This window comes from Aricia agestis, chromosome 6 (genome assembly GCF_905147365.1).
Source record: "Aricia agestis chromosome 6, ilAriAges1.1, whole genome shotgun sequence".
NCBI classification, from domain to species: domain Eukaryota; kingdom Metazoa; phylum Arthropoda; class Insecta; order Lepidoptera; family Lycaenidae; genus Aricia; species Aricia agestis.
In genome coordinates, this window is record NC_056411.1 from 11,843,504 (window position 1) to 11,862,739 (window position 19,236).

The 19,236-nt window shown below is 35.7% G+C and overlaps 1 protein-coding gene across 1 annotated transcript; it reads right to left on the reverse strand.

Annotated features, from left to right (window-relative positions):
• Positions 1-3,559: 3,559 nt before the first annotated feature.
• On the reverse strand, positions 3,560-16,014 carry LOC121727808. Its single transcript, XM_042115806.1, has 7 exons — positions 15,938-16,014; positions 14,340-14,511; positions 13,488-13,641; positions 11,850-11,970; positions 9,689-9,820; positions 4,461-4,674; positions 3,560-3,782 (listed from the first exon to the last, which is right to left on the reverse strand). Exons 2-7 carry the CDS (start codon positions 14,509-14,511, stop codon positions 3,628-3,630), a joined length of 948 nt encoding a protein of 315 aa, XP_041971740.1. The 5' UTR covers positions 15,938-16,014; the 3' UTR covers positions 3,560-3,627.
• Between the last annotated feature and the right edge of the window lie 3,222 nt (positions 16,015-19,236).

Sequence of the window (19,236 nt, forward strand, 5' to 3'; positions counted from 1 at the left end):
TCTGCGATGGATTTTCTAGAACTCTTAGAACGCGTCAACATGATGAAGTTCTAAAAAAATGCGCAAACGAAAGATTAAAATGTAATGTGTAGTAAATGACGAAAATAAGCTACGGTGAGGAGAAGGATACTACAAATAAAGTGAAATAAGGTGATACTACAACGCATTAATGATAGTACTACGCTAAGGCGACAATGAACTAGAACTAAGACGATTTTAAAACTACGATGGAGACAAAATAATGGTTCTAAATTACAGCGAAGAAGGACCAAATGATAACGACGGGAGAGATGGACTGTATGATACGAAGATGAGGAAAACTGTAACTACCAAATGATAACACCAAGTGAAGCGACAACTGTAATGTTCCAAGATAGACTAAATCACAAAAACAGTAAAGACGTCAAAAGGAAAAAATGTGACATAGAAAAGTAAAAAATACAATATTTAAAAACAGAATGGTCTGTCCAGCCAGTCGCCAACAACTAGAGTCACCGAAATAGTGCAGATAATAATCAGTACGCTGAAGTGGAACTGGGCTGGTCACTTAGCTCGAAGAACAGACGATCGGTGGAGTAAACTTACTCTGAAACGGAGACCAAGGCTGGGAAATCGGGGTGTAGGTCGACCTCCAACTAGGTGGGACGACGATATCTGTTGTGGGTCCATGTTGGATGCGAGTAGCAGGAGATCGGCCATCTTGGCGTTCATTGAGAAAGGTCTATGTCCAGCAGTGGACGACTATAGGCTGATATGATAATAATATGATGAATTTACTTATTTTAATTTTTTATAGCCTTCCCTAAAAATAAATGTTTTTATTGTAATAAATATTTATTTGTTAATTGACCAGAAAGAATCGCGTGAGCATCTCGTGTGATAAAAATTATGTTAAATTATTAAATTGTTGTAATTTATATTAATACATCATAACAATAATTGTATTTTTATCTTTACGCCTATTTATTACTTAATAACACTGATGTTATTATATTCAAGTTGTTATGAAAAAGTTTAATAATTATTATATAAACACTACATAACAATAGAATGACCTCGTTAAAAAAATATGATTACAGTAAGTATTTAATTACTAACGTAGCAGAAATTGTTATTACTTAGTAATTTATAGTTACAACTCCCATAGTTACACTTACCACTGACAGCTCAAGAACTCTGTTATCAAAGCAGTGCTGTCTACAATCGATAGGGGTATATAATTAATTCATAATAGACATGACGATTTTTTTTCTTGTTGGTAAGTAAAGGACCATTCAAAGATAGAAATATAGGTAAAAATAACTCTGATAGCTTAACCCGGCGACAATGACGCCGGGTCATATTGACCCGAGCCATGTTTAATTGTATATATTTTGTCTTTGCGCCAATCGAATGTTTTCCAATCTTCGTATGGCTGGAGATACAACCTCCTTCCATCCGCCTAGCTGTTACGGCTAGAGCCATACCTCGTGTGCAGCAAGATACTTGCGCGCCAAGTTAAAACGGGTCATCATGACCCGCCGTCATCGTCGGTGTAGTATTTTCGTGACTCACTTTTATTAGTATTAAAATAATGTTTTGCCTAATTTTTTAAGTTTAAAAGGAGAATGTCATTGACAAATAGCCCAGAAAGGATTTAAGATTTGTTACAAGAGTTAGACTTTGAAAAAGACGAGTCTCAGGCTGCTTTGGGCATTGAACTTGTAGACCACGTATCTAGGTAAAAGTGAAAAAATTCCTGGAACTTACAAAAGATGTGAAGTCTGTTCATCTAAAAAAAAAAAACACTTCACACATGCCCAGCATGTCCAATTTATATGTGCTAGGTCATGATTACATATTGTGATAACTGTAGTAGTTCTATAACTCTGAATGAGGAAGTAGAAGACTGATTTCTTTTTATTTTCATGTTAATACATTATAACAACCGCTCTTTAAATTCATTTGTAATTTTTATCCCTCATAGGTAAGAAAATTTTGAGAAAACATAAAATTAACGTACACGTTAAGTTTTCAAGGTTGATTTTGCGTCTGTCGTGAAGAAAGCCAAGAAACAAAAATATTTTTTACATAACACAGGGTTTTTTTTTAATTTTATGCATAATTAAAGTCCCCTTTTTAAATAAATTATAAACAAAATTGTGGTAGCTTACTTAGTTTCATTAAAAATGTATCTACAAAGTTCGGGTCAAAATGACCCGACGTCATAGTCCATGTAATTATTTTCATGTCATTGACGCCGGGTTAAAAACTTTCCAAGATATTATCACAATTCAAAACTCACATAAAATAGACCTTCCCAAAACGCTCTACACAAAATGTCAGCTAAGTGCTAACTGTGACGTCACGCCTTGCTAGTTTCAATTTGTATCATCGCGGGAAGATTTTGTTCGATAGAGCTATGTTAAATAATATTGCGTTTATGCAAGTTAATATGCTAATATGAAAATAGTTAATATACAAGTGGTATCATAAGAAAAATTGTTGTTAATTGCATAGTTTATCGAATGGCACACAAAAATTAAGGAATTTTATAAAAAAAACGACTTGACTATCCAACTTTGAAGGCTCATAACAAAAAAAATACATAAGCTGTGTATGAAGCTGAAATTTTGGGACTACTTATTTTTATTGCTATGTCTTTATTTTACTTAATTAAAAAATCAGCTAATCTTGTCGTCATCCCTATTCTTCGAACTACGCGTGGTATGAAACAAAAATAAAATAAAATACTTAACATTCATATATTTATAATTACTACAATAAACATCAATATTATGGAAAAGGACTTTACAATTACAAATACTTTTGTTTTATACAACCATTGCTTTGTAATTATTTCCTAAGATTTTTAATGAAACAAATACTAAACTATAAAGTATTACTGTAGTTGTAGCTTTAATTAATTAAATGATAAAATATAAAATTATAATTAAATGTCTTAGATATAAAATAATATAATATTCAATACACAAGACACCATTACTGCTAACGTCCACTGGATATACACTATACCTACAGCTAGGTTGACTTTTACTCGTTGATAGCGATTAGGGTCTAATTCACGATATGAATTCGGCTCAGATTCGATAACTTCCTTGTGCAATAGACAATAAACGCTCGCGGTGCCTAGCGTTGACCAATGATAGCGCAGTAAGTTTCTAAATCTGGAGGTCTACTCCGAAGTGCAAATATCGATGTTTCAGTTGAACAATCAGGCCATTAATTCGAAAAGTTCAGGGGCCGTACAACGAAAACGTTTTGAGTCTCGAAATGACGTTGTTAGAGTAGGACGCAGCATTCAGGGCATGTACCATGAAACTGTTTTGAGACTCAAACAATCGGACGATAATGCCGCCTCCCACTCTGACAAACGTGAAAATATGACGTTGTTAGAGCAGGACAGTTTGAGTCACAAAACAGTTTCGTTGTAGGCCTACTGATTCGATCGTTTGAGGTTCAAAACGGTTTCGTTGTAGGCCTCGGCTGGGGCCGACAGAAGTTTGTCACGTGATTACAATAAGTTTCGGAGTAAGGTCATATCTAAACTTCGGTCGGATCTGAAGATATCAATGCGCCATTTTAGAGGAGGCCTCCTGAGCCGAACGGCAATTGTGAATAGCCCCCTTAGTCCACGCTAAGCGTCCTAAAAGAGCCGGGCATCCCCAAATATTCTTCGTTGAACTTGCACGAGCTTCGTTTTGTTTCGTCGGCCGTTACCTTCTCTATGTCCTGTATTATTTTCTTCCCATCTTCCGATTGTAGAGCATCTTTCCATTGATCTGAACAACACAAACATTCATATTATAACATGATAGTATCAATAGTTATTTGAAATAAATTTATCGAATTTTATTTCAAATAAAATAATAAATATTTATGTAGAACAAAATATGATATTCCTGAATTTGTGAGTCATAGATAAATTTAGTCTATCTGTATTATTTAAAAATCAAATGTTTTTGCCTAAATATGTTTACCTATTGTACCTATGTGTAGTCCGTAAAATATCTGTTATTATAGTCCGCAACAAAGCTGCTTGTGAATGCTTTATTCTTATGATATTCTTATGAGGTTGATTTTTAAAAACAAAATAATATGTTAGTATCCACCTGAGGTATCAACTATCAACCAAAACTTAACTAAACTTGCCTTCCCTTTAATAAAAGCTATAACGTCATATTTTCCTTTTTTTTAATGAAATAAGGGGGCAAACGAGCAAACAGGTCACCTGATGGAAAGAAACTTCTGTTGCCCATGGACACTCGCAGCATCAGAAGAGCTGCAAGTGCGTTGCCAGCCTTTTAAGAGGGAATGGGGAAGGGAAGGGAATAGGGGAGTCCTTCCCTCCCCTATTCCCTTCCCTTCCCTCCCCTATTACCCGAGCCGGCCCATTCGTGCCGAAGAATGACTCTCCCACGTATAAAATCCTTAGTCTATGCCTAAACTATAGAAAATACCTGATATTTCAGCGCAGGTTGCACCGTTGCCTCCATATTCTTTGGGCAGAATATCTTTGGAAATGTCAGCATACAAGTCATCGTAGGTCGAATACACGTTGATTCTTCCTGCTAACTTTTCACTCAAACTCGACTTAATGATAGTCATTATTTTATCAAGGAAACTCGGAACGTTGATCATGTGAATGCCTTTAATTTTTAAACCGTAGGCTTTCTGAAAAAAAAAGTTATTCTTTATTGAACCTGTAATGTTACAGACTACTGCAGTCCTATAATATATTCTTTTAAATTTAAACTCCGTGGTCTAGTGGTTAGAGCGTCGCTCTCGACTCCGGAGGTCGTGGGTTCGAATCCCGCGTTGGAAACATGTTATTTCCAAGTTTGGTTAGGACAATGCAGGCTGATCACCTGATTATCTGACAAGTAAGATGATCCATGCGTCGGATGGGCATGTAAAAAGTCGGTCCTGCACCTGATCTCTCGCCAGTCGTGTCGGTCTTCCGTCCCACTGGGTTATGAGAGTAAAAGGAATAGAGAGTGCTCTTGTGTACTGCGCACACACTTGGGCACTATAAAAATTAGTCCTGCGTACCTGGCCTGGTTTCAATGAAACCGGCCACCGTCATCGAAACCGGTGTGGGGAGTATTATTATCTTTTAAAATTAGAACTAACGCTACCATCTTGTAAATTTTATTTGAGATACATCTGTTTCACATCCACGCCCTCTAGTCAATACCATTTTGCATCTGTCGAAGTTCGAACTATATTTTACTTTGTATGTCGCTATGTCAATTTGAATCATAGCTTTGTTCCATCCACATTCCACGCCCCATGATAATAATATCATCCACATAAAATCCTTGCAGATGTGTACCTAAGATTAAGTCTACAATTCTACGTCTTTTTTTTCGTCTCATGTAGTAATTAAGTTAACTTATTATACGTCTTGTAAGCTACATAAGGAAAAGTTCTTCTTGTATCACATAATCTTATTATTTGCCTAACCAGCAATAAGGATATGTTTCTTAAAATATTTTGCTGCCGCCAGAAAAACACTGTGTCAAGCAAAAAATTAAACTAGTATTTATCCACCAATGTTAGCAAAAAATAAAATGCACTTGTAGTTATTTAATGTTGAAATGAGAATTATTTTAAATAATGCTATTATTATAATTAGCCAATTGGCAGGAATTTTGAATTCTGTGTGAATTATATAACCGACTATAAATTAATAACTGTGCTTCCGTCTTTTTCCCAAGGCTTCTTTTATTCCAGCTTCTTTTATCGAAGTTTGGCATAAATTACAGTACATAATAATGACTTCATTGTCTTAAAATAAATAAAAATAAAATTAAATTTATTAGACACTACATAATAAAATTAAATTAATAAATTTAAAAACCCCAGCCAAACAACTTTAAAAAGTAATTAAATAATATATTTTACTGACTTTAAGTTTAAATAATTCCTAAGTGTAAAGTCCATACCCCGACACACCTTGACAACAATTATGGACTAACATATCACTTTACACTTAGGAACTATTTAAACTTAAAGTCAGTTAAATATATTATTTCATTACTTTTTAAAGTTGTTTGGCGGGGTTTTTTTTTAATTTCTTAATTTAATTTTATTTCATGCTTTTTATACTTGTGTTTTTTATAGTGCAGAATAATTCCTATCAACAGGACCATATTATATCCCAATGAATACCATCTAGGAATGTCCTTTTGGATGAGGCCGTCAATATGAGTCCAAACATGAAACTTCCACTTTGGATTCATATGGAGCTCGGCGTCTATAGAATTCAGGTGATGCAGCAGCAGCAGCATGCAAAAAAATTACACTTTAACCTATTTTACTTACCTATTATGTATTTTAATTATTAACATTTACGTATTCATCTTTTAACAACCAATTTAATTATTTCTTGACATTGATATTGTTTATTGTAATTGTAAAATTTTTAATTATTGTATTTTAAAATTTGATGTATTTATTACTGACTGCTATTTTTATATTTATGGGATGATGTGACATTTTTATTGTTTATTTCTAATATCTCATACATCCTGGCCTTGTATTATTAGTTTAATGTATTAGTGATCAATATTTCAAAGTTGCTAGATTTTATGACTTTTTAACACTGCAGTACACGCATGGACTACCATGGTAGACCAGGGTCACTTTTTCAGCGATATTTTTTCAGTATAGCGCGTTAGAAACTTGCCATTCCAGGTAATCCTCGTTTGATAAATTTGACAAAACCTCAGTACCTCCTGTAACCTGATAGTCGATTGAAATTATAGATATTTAGCATCAAAAACGCTGGACTTTTATATTTTTAACCCCCGACAAAAAAGAGGGGTGTTATAAGTTTGACGTGTCTGTCTGTCTGTCTGTCTGTTTGTCTGTGTGTGTATCTGTCCGTGGCATCGTAGCATCCAAGCGGGTGGACCGATTTTGATCTAGTTTTTTTTAAATGAAAGCTGACATGATCGAGAGTGTTCCTAGCTATAATTCATCATCATCAGCCTGTTCAGTGCTGAACAATCAGGGTTTGCCTGGTTCATGAAAAGGCGTAAGCAACTTGTAGTCGTTTGATGGGTTTTATATTTTATTAAACATAATATACATGGTTGAATTTAGTACACCAATACTCGCGCGGACTACTATGGTTAGTAGTCCGCGCGAGTATTGGTGTACTAAATTCAACCATGTATATTATGTTTAATTATTTATTTATAACCTTTTTATTGTTTATAATTGTATATTTTATGCATTTATACTAAAATACATATATGATAATTTGATTACAAACACTAAAATTTAATTTTTTAATAAGATATGGTGACCTATAAAGATTGACGTCGTAACCATATTATGACTGACCAGAAACATAGGAAATCTCACCAAATCGCAAAAATATAATTAGAAAATTAATAAAAAAATACATATTTAACTAGTGTTAAGCACTTTATTAATCAATAAATAAATTATTTTGTAGTTTTCACAATGAAAACTTAGCGCCATCTATGCCGGATGTCTAATTTCCTCGTCAGGCTTTTGGTGTGAATTTTGGAATGGAAAATTGTGATCTAACTTGGCTGCTGTAACTAAATAAGCGATCAAGAGTAATACAACTGACAAATATTGACCAGTTTTTTAAGCCCCATTCTAGTAGTCACACTTGTATGAAAATGAGCTAACCCGGTGAGTTCTTAAGGTTAGGGTCGTTTATTCTTAGAAAAAAAAATCAAAATATAAAAGTAATTGAGTTTATAAATAGAAGAAATAACTTATAAGTATTTTATGTAGTAAAGTTCAGGATTTTTTAAAAATCCAACACAATTTAGCCCCACTGATAAAACGTATGTGGAAATGTCAACGCTGCATGTTAGCCCAAATTTGATCGCCAAGAAAGTGGTGATGAGAGGATTTTGAGAGATTTGTTATTTCTGGTTTTATTCTGACCTGTAAGTAGGATCGAATCTTGAATAACATATAACAAACAAAAGTCTAACTTATTTTATTTCCACGTAAGGAATACACATGTTTGATGTCATTACGATTTTTGTCACATTTTTATAGAAATTCGCAAATTTGTTGATTTTTCAGTAATTTAATAATTAATTAAATAGTTTTTGATTATAAAAGTAAGCTAATTAATTATATTTTTAACCCCCGACAAAAAAGAGGGGTGTTATAAGTTTGACGTGTCTGTCTGTCTGTCTGTCTGTTTGTCTGTGTGTGTATCTGTCCGTGGCATCGTAGCATCCAAACGGGTGGACCGATTTTGATCTCGTTTTTTTTAAATGAAAGCTGACATGATCGAGAGTGTTCTTAGCTATAATTCATCATCATCAGCCTGTTCAGTGCTGAACAATCAGGGTTTGCCTGGTTCATGAAAAGGCGTAAGCAACTTGTAGTCGTTTGATGGGTTTTATATTTCATTCTAGTTTGTGACATTTGTGAATATACAATATACGTGTACACATAATAATGGAAAGTTGACCTGGTGCTGCAGCATCAATAGGATATCCAACTCCTCGCCAACTTGGAGCAGAGGTTTGGTGTTTGGGCTCATTTTAATTGCGACAACCAGTAAGAAGTAGATAAACAGTAAATATGTACATGCTGCTGCTGCTGCATCACCTAAATTCTATAGGAACCGAGCTTCGTATGAACCCAAAGTGGAGGTTTCATGTTTGGTATCATATTAACGGCCTCATCGAAAAGGAATGGATAGATGGTAGTACGGTACGGTAAAATCCCCCCTCCCTAGCGACGGCGGATTTTACCGACTCCACTTCCGAACCACGGTATACCAGGTATTCCTCGGTGCAAAATCTTACTTGTTGGTAGCATATGCTTAGAATACTTCTCACGAAACCGAAGTCACCACATGTTTCAATATAAATTTTGAGGAGTTCCCTCGATTACTTATGCATCCTTCATCACATCACCATTTTTGTGAATAAAATACCAAATTGGGACGATTTTCAAATTTTTTCTTTTGGTAGATATATAGGGTATATACCAAAAGAAAAATTTTGAAAATCGGTTAACAAACGGCGAAGTAATCGTTGCACATAAGAAAACGAACATAACACCTATTCATTCTGATCTATAAGCTATATTATTGTAAAGTTTCATTAAAATCCGTTCAGCAGTTTTTGCGTGAAAGAGTAACAAACATCCATACATCCACACATCCATACATATATACATCTATACATCCATACATCCATACATCCAAACAAACTTTCGCCTTTATAATATTAGTAGGATTAAAATTACATAATACGGATATGGAAGAGTAGTCTTTAAAGTAATCAATAAAATTGAAGTGAATTAAATGGCTTTAGTAACCCTGCTCAGCCGAATCGTGAAGCTAAAATAAAACATTACTACAGTGGACGAATAAACTTTTGTAATGGAAAAATAGTCTTCACCACCACACCTTCGATCTAGTTCAGATAATATTCATCACCTTGATAACTCTGTAAAACTCTGGAACGAACTGTAGCCAGCTGTATTTTTAATAAGAGAGCGTATTCCCTCTTGACAGACTGGGAATGTGTTGCCAGTCTTTCAACATCAGAAATGTTGCAGGTGTGCCTGCAACTCTTCTGATGTTGCAAGAGTCCATGGGCGACGGCAGTTGCTTTCTTCAGGTGATCCGCTCGTTTGCCTCCTAATTTTATTTTGACCGGGCAGCACTTACCGCACCAAGCAGCTCAATTTTCTTCACCAGCATGGGATTTATCTTCAATATGTAGCTCATTGGGAAGTTGCTGTAGTCCACTATGCATCTGACACCAAAATGATGATCGACGCACGAAGAGTAGTCTAGTTCCTGAAAATAAGGTGTGTCTTATTTTTTATGCACCAAAAATATGATGTTCTTCAAAATATTATACCCCGCTACCATATGTGCAGTGTATGCAATGCACACGGGCGCCATCATCTAGGGGCGCCAAATCGCCATCATAAGGGGCGCCAAAACCAAGGACCCAAAAAATTTGCCTAAAGGGGCGCCATAATCCTTTTTTTCGCACACAGGCGCCAGTAGCCCTTACGGGGGCCCTGCGGGCGAGGCTGCGTCCCCACCAAACACGGCGCACGTCTTCACCGTGCCACGACACCAGTATGGGTTGATTCAGACCGCAACGCGACGCGTAGATGCATTTTTAAATTTAAATGAATTTGACAGATTTAGAAGATGTCTCACGCAATAGAAATCTGTCAAATCCATAAATTTTAGCCGCGCCGCGCCTCGCCTCGCCTCGTCGCGTTGTGGTCTGAATTGACCATACAGTGTTCTGTGCACGATACGGCGCCGCCACCGTGCGGCACCGTTATCCAAATTTCTTATATTAAGTTAATCTATCTTTGTTCTTATATCTATATTTTTAATACACGAGCGCAAACTTTGGAACCCTTTTTACGAAAAAGGCGGCAACGTAGGAGCATGAAATTTCCGACAGTTGTAGTTTACATGGAGAAGGAGTGCATCGAGCTAATATTGTTTTAAAATTATGCTTTTATCATGCATTTTTTTAATAAATAAAACATTACACACACTACAACGCGCACACTAACATGTTTTGACTGACAAGCCTGTACACAAGAATACTCCTTTGTTTATGGTTGAAGTCTGTTGTCAAATTAAAAATAGATTGTTGTTTTTTTATTAAATCTGAAATTGTCAATTAAACCTGAAAATTTAAATGGGGAGCCAAAAGAAGAAGATAATTAAATTTAAGGTCGAATTTCGACCATTGGGCGATCTCTAGTACTCCATAAATAAGCTATCTTTGCGTTTAGTAGTAGGTATTAAACACGAACTATTTTATACTTGAAAATAGTATTTAGTTTTTTTGTAACATAACATTTATTTTTATTTTCTTGCGATTATTTTTTGTTCACAAGTACCTACTTTAAACCTTGAAGTAGACTATAAAACATAACTTTACTGCCCTGTCCCATCTAGACACTTGTTGTACATAATAACAATAATTATTTTGCGGTTCTCACAATATGTTAACCAGTTAACATTGTTTAATGTTTGTACTAAAGTTGCATACATTCAAATGTAAAAAAAAATCATATATTTTTTTCTTACAAAGTTACATATTAAATATAATAAGATTGATATGATTACAAACATAATTTATTCGCAAAATGCTTTTGGTTTGGTCAGCCAATTCGACTAGTTACGTAGACGTTGACTAAACATCACAACAAAGAAACTCCGAAAATATCTATTGAACAAAATACCTAGTCTAAAATTATCTTACTTCCAAATAAAAAGTTAATGATAGGATATTATAATAAATTATTGTAAAGTACTGCTGTGTAGCAGCTAAATTTCTTGCGAGCTTTTCGCCCATATCCTTTGTATGTCGTTTTTTAGGGTTCCGTACCCAAAGCGTCAAAACGGGATCGTATTACTAAGACTTCGATATCTGTCCGTCTGTGTGTCTCCAGGCTGTAACTCAAGAACTGCTATAGCTAGACTTCTGAAATTTTCACAGATTGTGTATATAATAATAATAATATCTATGGATGCTATATATTTTAAGGGGGGCTCCCATACAACAAACGTGTTTTTTTTGCTTTTTTTGCTCCATATCATTAACGACAACTCATTGCCTATGTGTTGCCGTTATTGAAACATTCACGAAATACTTAGTTGTGTTTTTACTTTAAAAATTAATAATAAAATTTAAATAAACAAAATCCCATACAAAAAACACAATTTTCAGCCCATTTTTTCTCTAATCACACTTGGTCGATTTTTTACATAATTTCTTTAACATAACAAGGTTTTAAAATACGTTTTTCTGCGACTGTACATTGGTTTAGGTGTAAACTTTACTTACCATTAGTATCCACCTCAACATCAACAGTAGGGGAATATCGTCCAAATCTGATGTGAGGTATCGCGTTATATGTATTCTAGTGTTATCCTTGGGATTTAGCTTCGGCAGAATAAGGTATTGCCTAAAACAAAATATGAACGATGTAAATTTTTACTTAACAAAGTATCAATTCTATGGCTATTGCATCGAATATTATAGTATCGTATTGTAGATCTTGGTGTCTTATCGATAAGAGATTGTTCTTTGATTCTCTTATGGTCAATTTATACTAGCGCAGAGTCAAAGTGCATCGAAGCGAATTACCGTAACCACAGAATATATATTAGTAGTACCAACCGTAACTGATTTACTCTTATTGGTTAGAAGTATTTAGAATAGAAAAACAGGGCACCAAGCTGTTATAGGTAGCTTTTATAAAGAACTGTTTCCGGTATTTGTGACTTAAAATAGATGACATCACCATAATTAAGCTAAAGCATGGTCTCCAGTTATGCCTACGCCCTACAATCTACATAAAATTTCCTAAAACCAGAAATGTAAAAAAGCTCATAATATAAGTATGCAAATTTTATGATATGTTTTGACCTTTATATCGATGCAAGTTTTAACCAATACAACGATTCTTATTATTGTTTGTGTCATTGTCACCGATATTAACTTTCACAATGGCTTTATCGAACTAATCTCTTTTGTTCAGGGCGTTCTCTACGGAGAATCGTAATTTACCGTACTTAGAGCCTTATTAACTCAAATTTTGAAAGCTACAGAGTTATAACAAAAATACAGCAATAATCTTCAGTATCTTAACATTCCTTTCCACGTTTTAAATTTTCTATTTTCGTTTACTATACTCATGATATCAGCTTCCAAAGTAAAGCCAATTTATTAAAATTCAAGCATACATTCAGCATCTTCTTAGTATTTACAAATTACTTTTATTTGAAACACACGCCAATAGATCGACAATATCATAAACTACATATTCCCCGTTTTAATTTTTTTTAGGTCAATTTTGAAGTAAGATAAGTAAAAATATAGGGTTTTGGTGCGATCTCGTTAACGCGGCAAATGTATGGCCAAGGTCGTTTGCTCGGGGGCGGCCTTAAATATACTGAACAAAGTGTATAACTATTTCAAAATATGGGATGCAGATCTTGTTATAATTTTAACTATAAACAATAATTATTTGAAGCGGGGGATGACGGAACCGGTTACCAAAACAACGAAACAAAAGAAGAATATAATAGAGCTTTTCTTGGAGTTTTAATAAAAGGAGAAAACATAGAATACTGAAAAAATGCACGGTTTCCGAGTAATAAGATGTAAATGTATCTATTATCTCCGAAAACTTCTATCCTTATCATAAAAATAGATATGATATAATATCTATCTATAGAGCCATTTTGAAGAATCGTTTAAAAGCAACATTTCCTCGTTTTAGTAAGAGCCAGCGACAGCCAGACTTTTGTCTTTACTGCGGTTACTGTAGGAGGTAACCGTGCCCGAAACTCAATAGTTACTGGTCGTTACATTAATTATAGGGGGTCATAAGCAGGCAAACTTTTACTTTAAAAAAAGGAAAGTCTGGCTGTCGCTGGTTCTTCGGTCGTTTACTTAAAAAACAATGGGATACTTTACATTTTGGTCCGTAGAAATGCAAATTCGTCTACATTTCTATTAAGACATAGTTCAGGAGCCAGACTTCTGGTTGTGCAGTATTTGTCAATCCTTGCTTTGGTTAATTCAACAGATCCTTTACCTACGAAGTACAATCGCTCTATAACGTTACCACCTGAAAACATTATTTAAGAAGTAAAACCAAGAATTCACTAAAAGTTCGGCATAAAGGCAAGACCGCACTAAAGCGACACTACGCGGCAGCGACGCGACGCGACAAGTCACGGCCAAATTTCTTTGTATGAATTCGTACCAGGTAAGCCGCACGTTACGCGGCAGCAACGCAGTTCTATGGAAACAGTGAAGTGTCGTGTCACTTCCGTATAGTGTCGCCTAGTGCGTTTTCACCTTAAGGCCTGTGACATAATACTGAATGTGAAACGTCATAAATGACAGGCAATGACAGCTGCGGGCTTGAATAGATTTGCGCTGCGTCGCTGACCTCTATAATACACTGGACAGGCGATCGCTATCAATAAAATGTTTCTATTTGAAAGTCGCCATATTGGCGCTGATTGCTATGTGAAAGCAGTAGTGAGTGTACTTGGAACTACTATTTTGCAAATGGCGGTTGTAATTTTCTATGTTATTAGTTCACAGTACGCTCACCGCGGCGCTTCAAATCGGTACAAAAAATAGCTGTCATTTTGTACGGCATAGCCTGTCCAGTGTATTATAGAGGTCAGTGCGCTGCGTGAACAATATTTTTAATATTAAAAGGGCTGTTGAGTCCTTTTTAAATTATAGTATAATATCATAATTCATAATTTTGGAGAATTATAATGTGGTACATAATAAACAATAATTTCTTACAAAAATATTCGGAGGCCGCGACTAAATGGCTTTCCTTTTTCATCCAATCTTTTAGAACCATGATGTCATCACGAATTTTCTTTCTATCAGTTAAATCGTACTGTTGATGTAATAAGTTCAATTCCTCTTCTGTCGCACACACTACCGGGCTTTTCAGTACATTTCCCGTCATCTGAAACAGTGATTTAATAATTAATTTCAAATATAAAAATAAAATAAAAACATTTAAGTAGGTAAGGGCTGGTGCACAAAAGCTTAACACAATATGATGTATGTACACGAGTAAATTTATACAACACTAACTGTCCCGGCAAACGTTTCTTTGCCATATAAAGTATTTCGCCCGTTACTAAATAAGTATATCACCATGGCAACGTCCATCGCTATCCTGTCGCACAAACAATGGTCGCCGTGAGTCTCGAGTTGCAATAATTTACTATTATTTATTAAAAAATGCACTTATCAATATAATAAGTACCCAGTAGCCGATTCTCAGACCCACTGAATAGGCATATAAAATTTGGTTAAAATCAGTAAAGCCGTTTCGGAGGAGAACGCGGCCTAACATTGTGACACGAGAATTTTATATATAAGTGTTTCACAGAATATCCAGAACATAGAGTTATTAAAAGCCTTAAGACGCGCGTTAGCTGAGCCAGCGTTAGTAAAACGCGCGTTACAAGCTCGCGTTGTAAAATTCTCAGTGTGTACCAGCGTAAACATCAAATAGTTTAATAAGGAAAACTCAGATCAACGGAAATGGAATGGATTACTTTGGGGTTATTGGGTCAAAGAATTTTCCCTAAATTGATTAATTTCCCAATATTTCAATATAGTAGGTCCAGCTGTGCTATGTAGGGGGAGGGGGATTTAGTAGATCTAATTTCGATAATTTTGAAAGTAATAATGACAGTACTTAGACAGGTAGGCAATATTATTATAAAATAAAAAATACATTTTAATTGTATTTTATTTTAATTGTTTATTTTAGTGGAATCATTTGTATTTTTATTGGAATTGGTATTTTAATGTAGTGTTAATTACATCGTATATTTATATTGGATTGTATGTATAGACAAATAGAAAATAAATAGCCCTGATAATGTTAGGGGGACGAAATAATAATTAAAAAAAATATATATATTATTATAAATATTTAATGTACCATCGAAGAAATTGATTCCTAGGCAGTTGACAGACCTACGTCGTTTGGTCGGCTTATGTCAAACCAATGTTAGCTGTGATCAGTCGGATGGGTTTGACATAACGAGACCAATTTACGTAGGTCCGCCCTCTCCCCTATGAATCCACTTCTCTAATAGTATTTCAGTATTAACAACAATAATTTAACAAGCTGATATAACCATTCATTCAAAGGACTAATTTTCATAATATAAGCACAAGCTCATGTCTCTCGATTGACATTAAACTCAGAGACAGAAAATTGTGCCAAGTTGTTATCAGTAACCTAAAACGAAATCTCATTCAAAACTCTGAATGAAATAAAGTCACCAGCAATGGTTTTTGAAATACCTCCCTTCATAAATTGATTTGCGGAAATTATCAAAGCAAAAATATGATTCATAAAACAATCTTACTTTGAATCCCGGCACGACGATTTAAATTTAAAATAAAATCCTCACTCAACTTAATAACCACTTTGTGTTATCCTCCGATACTGACTGAAATGGTGTAAACTTGTTTTGTTACTTATAAAAATATTCATCATGTTGATGTGTGCGTTTCCTTATAAAATGTAGAGTAAAGAGGCCAATATTTTGGCGCCGAATCGAGGTATTTTGAACAATAATAAATTATAACAATATCTAATAAATAAAATTCTCGTGTCACAGTGTTTGTGCGCGAACTCCTCCAAAACGGCTAAACCGATTTCAATGAAATTTTGTATGTAAGTACATTAGTTAGGCCTGAGTCTTTTTTATCTTTTTGGTTAATCTTTTTATCTACTTTTTATATTGATACTAGAAATAATTTATATGGCAAAACAACGTTTGCCGGATCAGCTAGTTAATATTATAATATTATACGTCATTTTTAATTCTATCCATACTCAAATGCAAAAATGTATCTGTGTATCTGTTAAGTACTCTTCACGCTAAAACCACTGAACCGATTTTGCTGAAATTTGCTATGGAGATACTTTGAGTTCCGGGAAAGGACATAGGATACTTTTCACCTCGAAAAAATGTACGGTTCCCGTGCGACAAACGAGTTTTGAAGCGGAGTTGCGGGCGTCATCTAGTAACTAATACTCGTAAAGCCAGGGGCACATTCATATTATAAACGCTGTAAAGTTCATCTGTCTGTCTATTTTTTACCAGTTGAACCAATTTAGATGTTTGATATAAAGGCACTTTGAAAGACGGGAAAGAACAAAGGCTGAACGTGGAAGAGCCATGCTTCGGCACGAATAGGCCGGCTTGACCGGAGAAATACCACGTTCTCACAGAAAACCGGCGTGACACAGCGCTTGCGCTGTGTTTCGCCGAGTGAGTGAGTTTACCGGAGGCCCAATCTCCTACCCTATTCCCTTCCCTACCCTCCCCTATTCCCTTCCCATCCCTTCCCATCCCATCCCTACCCTCCCCTATTATCCTATTCCCTCTTAAAAGGCCGGCAACGCATCTGCAGCTCTTCTGATGCTGCGAGTGTCCATGGGCGACGGAAGTTGCTTTCCATCAGGTGACCCGTTTGCTCGTTTGCCCCCTTATTTCATAAAAAAAAAAATTACCGCAATAAAGTTGCGGAAACGCATCGCGCACTATGAAAAAACATCTTCTGAGTCGTCGAAATTATCTAACTCTAAAGCATCTTGACTTAGGAGCCAGGAATGTTATGATTGGATGCCGTTATACAGGACGTACGTTACTAAATGATTGCGTCCCGAAGTAAATGAAGTGGTACAAAGTCCGAACAGGGTGCATGGATTCTCTAGTACGCTCCAACTTCTGTATTCGAGCAACGATCCATCGGACATCGGAATTTATATAGACTAGCACAGGGGTCACCAATTATTTTCGCTCGGGGAAATAAAATTACCTTCGCGGTCCACACATTAAAAAAAAATTAAACAAATGTAATTACGGAAATTACAAAGGTACAAAATAACAAAGGTACCTACTTTGTGTCAATGAGAAAAGTGTCAATCTTTGTTGCTACATGTTCATCAGTATATCGAGACATCGTCGAGACCGAAATTAATTTTAATGAAGTCCATCTTCGAACATGCTCGGTCCGCACATAATGGGTCGGCGGCGGTCCGGATGCGGACCGCGATCCGCCATTTGGTGACCCCTGGATTACTAGCATATCTCTGCCTGCCAAACTGTTTTTTATCGCCGCAAGTTATCTTAGAATTTTCACATTCAGAACTGTAATGTAAGAACAAAAGGTTCCGCTTATTGCTGAGCCAAAGGAAGGATTTCTTTCTAAAGGATAGGTTACACAGTACGAGCAGCTGAAATGACAATAGGCAGCTACTGTACCTGTGTACTCGTAAGAGAGCAGCTCGATTCGCCTCCCTGGGACACACCATGTACCTACATGCATCTACAAATATACAGGGTGTAACAAAAATAAGTCATAATATTTTAGGGTGTGTACGTGTTCCTTGTAGAGAGTTCACTGTGAAAGTAGCAGCGCTGAAAGACCAAAATTTTTTTTCACTTTTGTATGGGAAAACTCGTGACGCTCGGGCCCTTGCCCATACAAAAGTGAAAAAAATTTTTCGTCCTTCAGCGCTGCTACTTTCACAGTAAACTCTCTACAAGGAACACATACACACCCTAAAATATTATCACTTATTTTTGTTACACACTGTATACTTGTAATCTGTGCCATGTACGCTGCTGACGTCGCAGTAGATAGGTAATGTCCCAGTGACATCCGCTGTGACAATGACAGTGACAGTGCCAAAAAAGATTGTAGTAAATCGCACCCGAGCAACTGCCCCACTCGCAAGTCGCACATGAAAGTAACTCGTATGATGTGGTCACACGGTACAAGTAGCTGCATATTATGTTAGTAACTGACAAGGCCAGCTCGTATGTCAGCTAGCACCGTGTAACCCAGGCATTTTTTGTAAGAATAAACAGCAGAGCAGCACTGGAAAACTGTCATTTGAATTTGTCAGTATTTTTTATATTGCCGCGGCCGCATATTGCGTAGTATTTCGCGCTAAAAACGATACTATTGGACGAGCTGCGCGTATCGCCCAATAGAATCGTCGCATAGCACGAAGCTTCGGACGATAGACGCAGGTGCGGACGGGCCGGAAGTCTTGCTGTGGCTACTATCTTTCTTCTTTTTACTTGTCTGTTTCCAGGGGTCAAGGTTATATAAAGCAAAAGGTCTGCTGGTTGAGGCAACGACATTATAATTACTAATTAGGTACAAAATTCGTTATAAACAGAACTTGTTTTACACAGCACGTGTTGGAATTTCTAAATAAATAATTATTTTTATTTGACTCTATTGTAATTTGTATCATAATTTCTTCTTCTCCTGTCTCACGTCAAATTCCATACAAATTTTTAATTGTTACTTATCGAAATAATGGAATGGATGTTGTTAGAGCTTGGCTTGTTGTTCTAATATTAGGTATTATATTACTGAAATGTTTCCACGCTTCGACTTTTGACAGCGTTCCTGGTAATATTCTGACATGATGTGTGCAGCATATCGAACAAAGAGAATAATATAAACTACATAACAATATCGGATTTTGTTCGAATTATTTACTGTAGTGTAGGTATAAAAATAACTCCCACACCGGTTTCGGTGACGGTGGGCGGTTTCATTGAAACCAGGCCTGTTACGCAGGAGTAATTGCGTGCGTTGCAATTCATGCAAAAAGAGCGTGGTTCTCGACTCGGAG